A 6,035-nucleotide genomic window follows, 5' to 3' on the forward strand; every position below is an offset into this window, starting at 1 on the left:
ATCGCCTTTAAAGTATGTATCTTCCTGTTAAAGGCGCCGTAAACGACGTTCGCTTTGTTAGCGAGTTCTTAACGTAGATGTGGTTACTACTAGCTAGTATGAATGAATGGGAACCGGGAAGCTTGTTAGAAATGGATGTTGAGTGTAGCCGTATTGGCTATCTAGCTACCCATCCCGAGCAAACTAACATTGAATGTGTAAATGTAAAAAAAAAAGAAAAAGTAAGTGGCTGGCTAACCTAGCTAGCTAACTGGTTAAAGTTTGCAGCTGTCTTACAGTATGACCGAAACAGCTACTTAATGACAGCAAACAAGTTAGCTAGGTTAGCTAGATAGTTTCTAGCAACCGCGAGGTTGTCTGAAGTAGCTGACAAGATATATGTGTGAGGCTAGCTAGCGAATTAGACTGCTTCTGTAGTTAGGTTAGCCAAGCTACCCAAGGCGTTAAAATGTCAACTCGGTGCAAAACATAGCTAGTAAACATGGTCGGGAATACAACAAAGACACTTATCTTGAATACAGAGCCACCTATTAGCTAATAATATGTGGAGCTCTTGACATCTCTAATCATGTCCAGTTAACTACTCTAACTGACAATATTAACTTATTTAAAGTCCATTCTGGTCATTCATAATAAAAGCAACATGGGTTATGGTATATCAATTAAAAGATTGGACCAAGTTAACCTAGATAGCTAGCTAAAACATTTAAGGGTGCTAATAGCTAGCTAAAGTGGCTAGGTTAACTATTCAGCCTGCCAGCAGGCTAGCTAGCTAACAACATATCTGGTCTGATAAGATGACAGTAGTTTTATCAAATAAAAAAAACTTTTCCTCTTTTCCGGAATAGGGAGCTTGGCCAATTTCTTCAGTAAAGTTAGATATCTAACAGGCTAGCGGATATTATTTACAGTAGCCAGGTAGGTATATCCGAATACAAAAGTATAAAGTTTCCGCGAAAAAATGCCTTAAATCATTTGATGATCGAATCAAATTTATAATTTGCACCACTCTCAATGTTTATGAAAAGAGAACAGTCAACCTCTTGTCAATAATGTAAAACTAGTTATCCCAGCTATCCGAGTGACAGGGTTATTATATCCCTTATCTGACAAAGAGGGGCATCACTAGCTAGCTTGTTAGCCTGCTAACTAGCTAACCATCTTGCTACTTACTAGGGGTCGTTTGTAAACCTGGGTGTTCGGGGAGGCTGGTATCCATATAGATGGCAATAAAGCACGTCGAAACAGAAGCAACACATCTCCGCCGAAACTACCATCTTTCTGGCCCCACTTCCCGAGCCAGGTCCTGGACTGAGATTCGGGGAGAGGCCAGTTGAGTTGTAGCCTCCTGGAGTTGGGGACAGAGCACTGGTATTGCTGCTGCTACTACCCCCAGGACCCCCCAGGCCGTTCACTCGATTCACGTTCCCGGCCACTACAGTCGATGAGGATCCTATTCCCAAGTCCGATCCACAATGTCCGGTCCCGGCTACCCCGCTCCCCGCCCCGCCGGGACCCCCCGAACCAGGGGATCCCGACAACTTCTGCTTCTTCACCCCGCAGCACCCGGCCGCCATCTTCGAACAATCTGCACCGACACACCGCTTCCGACCCATCACCGTCACCGCGGGAAGGGCGGGGGGAAACGCCGACCAGACGTAAAAATCCCACTGCGTCAGGACGTACGACGGACAATGCTCCACCTTCCCTCTTTTGACAAACGTAATACCCAGAGTAGCTTACGTTGTAAACTCCAACCTCGGGGGTGGGAATACAGAGAAGAGACTGCAATGTCACCCGAGCTGTGCCTTCAAAAAGACGTATCGTACGCTGCAGCCTTACGCAATGTTCTTAACGAGACAGCCAGCTGTGAACCTCTGCAAATCAAATGGTTCGATGGATCCAAGGTATTTATCAGAGTTACAGGCCCTCGTTCAGATGCCAGCTGCATGAATTCATACGGCTCTCCGTCAAAACATGCAGACATCCAAATATACAAGCGCAAGAGTTAGGCAGATGTGAACCGAGCAGCCGACGCCAGCCACTGCACTGCACCCTAACAGCAGATTCAGCTCTTCCTGTGTGGGAGTCCGGGGCTTGAGTACGCAGGACCCATACGTCTCATGAACAAGACACTACGCCCCGATAATATCTGTCAGTTGTTTACTTGTATCCGACCTTAGTTATAAAGAGACAACCAGCTCCCCACAGGTCGAACTCCGAATATCAAGTCCACGCAGTTAGAATGGCTTTTAGGCACTGCAGTTTGGGTTTTCTGACAGCGTCAGTGAGATGCGAGTCATGTTAACAACCACAGCACATCGGTGAACACCGGCCGTTCTCCAGTGCGCAGTAACCCGTTACCTACGGCTTTTACTGCAACCCCCCTGTGAAAAGCAAACATGAAAGTTTTCTGTCGATTGGCATTAATGCTGTCACCCGTTTATTAGGGCACATTTCTGAACTGCACACCATTCCGTCCATCAGAAGTCACCGGATTCTCCCAGCGGTGTTCAGTATTCCATTCACAGCAACTGACATTAGCCTGGGTGCAATTAAAAAGGTCCTGCTATGCGATCATCCACAGCCGCCAGACCCGTGTACACTTCTTCCACGCCAAAATAGAATCCTGGACGTATTTTACGATCAATTCCTACGTATCGTGCGTACTCTCATGGGTTGTCAAATCTGTATTCTTCAATCTCGGCTACGTGAAAAATTTGGTATGTGGTCTGAATCTTCTCACGGAGCCGTTTCTTCGTTGAAGAACATATCTCGTATCTCCAAAAATGAATTGTATAAATCCATTTGTGGTATATTCTCGACCACCCTCTTCATCCTAGTGGAAAAAGGACAGATCCATAAGTAGTCAGAAAAGGCACATTTTAGCCCTGACTACTTCGTACCGCCTAGTGCTAGCACTTAGCCTACCCGGGAGCACCGAAATCTGTGCTCTCAGCACCAGCGACTGAACAGGGAGGATGTCCTAGCGTATTCTCTATTCATTGAACTAAGCAAAGTAGCATAATGTCATTTTTTACAGATGTCATCATTCGTCATGCTTACCAGAAAAAAAAAGAGTGTTCTTTCTCAAATGATGTACGGAAGTGTCTCCTAAAAATATGTTTTGCTTTTAAATGTGAATTTTCTTACAAGAACATTTTTTAAAGGGGCGGCGGGGGGGGGGGGGGGGGGGAGACTTAAGATTCACCTACACATGAGAGACAAAATTTAAGAAGTAAGCTTTCCTTTAGTTCTTCTTCTCAATATGTACTAATTCTCCTTTCTTGATCAAACAGATTATTAACGCTGTAGTGCATCTTTTGATAAAATATTAAGCAGTATGTAAAGACTGAAAAACATTTTAAAATTACATGAATGTATAATCTCTGGAATTGGGCGCTGCTGTTATATCAAAGCAGTTCGTTGTTAAACAACTATATGTAGATACTACACCTAAGCCATTCTCTGGATGTGCCGACAGCAGGGTCACACCTTCAAAAAAAAGTTTTAAAGTTTCATTTATACCATTTCCATGACAAGTTCCCATTGTCTGAGTCAGTGCTTTACATGGATGACTAGTCGTTCTCCAAGGTGAGGTTAGTTAAGCAGATTGTGGGTGACAATTAGAAACAGAAAACAGAGCGGCAGCCTCCTAACCAGCTGAGAATGTTCATACCACTTTCAGCCCTTTCATAAAAGTGATGTTTCACCTTGTAACCTATTACTTTCTGGCGTGCAGGTGAATGTTTGCTGGAGGTAGCAAATTCATAAGGCCAAGAGGGATACATGGTAAATCTGTAAATTAAGGGTGGACATGAATTCAAGCACAAGTAGCACTGTAAGCATATCTTGATTAATACAGTACTTTATTTTTTACATAGAGCTGAGTGAAATACAACAGCATAAGAATAGCATAAGGCATTAGATTAATCTTAGGTTGATAGACAGACACTTTCATTATTAAGGAACACAGAGTAAGTGAAAGCTGCAAAGATACTGCCATAGACCACAATATTTCAACATAATCATAAGACCTGCAGTGGATTATCAAATGACAGGCCTAAACCAAAATCTCTCATTTTAAAGCAATATTTTCCTTGCTCAGTTTCCTCTGGGATTCGATGAAGTTGCAAATATTTATAGAAATATAGGTTTATATTCCTGTAGGGCTCAAACCCACTGACAGATCCCTTCTTGTTTTAAACCATTACAGACTGAAAGTTACATAAAGGCAGCTGACTTCATCTAATTAAGCCTTATCAAACAGCCCTTTTCTGCATCTACATGTCAGGTTTGCCTTATGATCTCATCCTGGGGTCTCATTGGCTGATCTGGATCAGGTCAGAAAATGTATTGGCAATCACTGTCATACAGGATATGCTTCTTACCATTATTTTTGTTGTCTTGAATTGCCAGCAGTCATACGGACACGTTTAGGATAAAGGATGAAGGATAATGCTGGTATTGTTTAACTACAAACCTCTACAATGTAGCATATGCATGATGTTGTCACAAGACACTTATTTGAAGAAAGGCTGTATTTAGACCAGGGGGCTAACGAACATGAAGGACTGAACATTATAAGTATAGTGTAGAATATAGGTCAAATATGAAATACTGTTTACCATGTTTTAAGGGACCCAGGCTCCAATCTACTTGAATGTGTCAAAAATTAATGCATTTACTAATTTAAAAAGCCTACACAGAAAAAAATAATCTTACCAAGAACTTTTTTTTTTGCAGTACTCTGAGTGGCTCTACACATGTTTAACATAACATGAAAATGAAAAACTTTTCCTCTGCAATCTTTGCCCATGAGATAACAGAAGTTCTTGCAAACCCAAAATGCTATAGGTGTCCAGTTATTCTGAACAATCCTGCTTTCTGAAAAAAGGGTGGTCTCCAGGATTCAAACACACATTCTTTGGGCTACATCCAAGTTCCTTGAGCTATGACATGAATTGACACTACAATGTAATGAGATTGCATATTAATATCACTAGCTAAATATAAGGAAATGGGATGGGGTATAATTACAAATGATGAGCAAATTCACAATAATGACTTCACATGAACATACTGAGTAATGTATTGTTCACAAATGTTTCACTAACTTTTACAGATTGAATAACCTATTCAAACCGTAGATGATAATGTTCAGTAACAGTTTGATAGATTTCATTTTTTGAATGTAGGTTAGAAATGTATAGCTATATATAACACCTATACCCATGTCCAATGCCATAGTGTGTATATAATTTTCATGATTTAAATCTATGAAATGCATAACTGCACTAACCGGTAAGAAAGTGAGGGGACTGATGTGCTTTAGCACATGAACTCTGGAGCAGACCTTGCTGTAGCAATACATCATAGTTTCATGTGTCACTGTAGAGTGAATGAACTTTGCAGGTTGAGTTTGAGACACGAAAGATGTGTATTTCATCTTTAACACTACTGGTAAAAACAGTTCATTCAAGACATGAGTTAACTATGAAAGAATATGTATCTCAGATTGTTGGAAACAAGACTTACTCTCACTCGGTGTAATGCTAATACATAATGTATTTGTTATCTAGTGATTTTATATTTAAAAGATCTACAGTCTATACAAAGTTTAGTGGTTCAGTTAGTAGAAGTAGGATGTCATTCGGACTGCAGGCCGTCAGCGGCTGGTTCACTTGACAATTTAGGAAAATGGCCTTTGTAGTAGCGGGCTGATGTGTTGTAAGCATGGAACAGTCTCACTCCAAAAATACTGGACCATGGCAATTTGTTCGATTTATTTATGATGTGCACACCTCATTTAAAAAATAAAAGTATTTTCCCTTTTAAACATTGTAGACTAAGCTGTCGTTTAATTTTAATGATCTGTACAACGAAGCACAGGTTACCACCCCGGAATAACCCTCCACAAAGCAACACTTTGAACAAATACGGAGTATTTTCACCAGTAGGCCTACTGAGAGAAATTATTTGAACACGGGTGTATCTGCATTTAAACCGTGCCTTTGGTACATCGCATTAATTCT

The 6,035-nt window shown here is 41.2% G+C and overlaps 1 protein-coding gene across 2 annotated transcripts in view; it reads right to left on the reverse strand.

Annotated features, from left to right (window-relative positions):
* Window positions 1-6,035, reverse strand: part of ammecr1 (AMMECR nuclear protein 1) — a 39,361-nt gene that overhangs the window by 32,909 nt on the left and 417 nt on the right. Inside the window, exon 2 of one of the 2 annotated variants that reach the window (XM_035527396.2) lies at window positions 1,174-2,839. In XM_035527396.2, the coding sequence (XP_035383289.1) occupies window positions 1,174-1,616 (443 nt within the window). In that variant the 5' untranslated portion in view covers window positions 1,617-2,839. Of the gene's footprint in view, window positions 1-1,173; window positions 2,957-6,035 lie in introns of those variants that run through there. The other variant, XM_081719308.1, reaches the window with a different exon arrangement.

The sequence above is a fragment of the Electrophorus electricus genome, chromosome 8 (genome assembly GCF_041902795.1).
Source record: "Electrophorus electricus isolate QZ-2024a chromosome 8, ASM4190279v1, whole genome shotgun sequence".
Taxonomy (NCBI): domain Eukaryota; kingdom Metazoa; phylum Chordata; class Actinopteri; order Gymnotiformes; family Gymnotidae; genus Electrophorus; species Electrophorus electricus.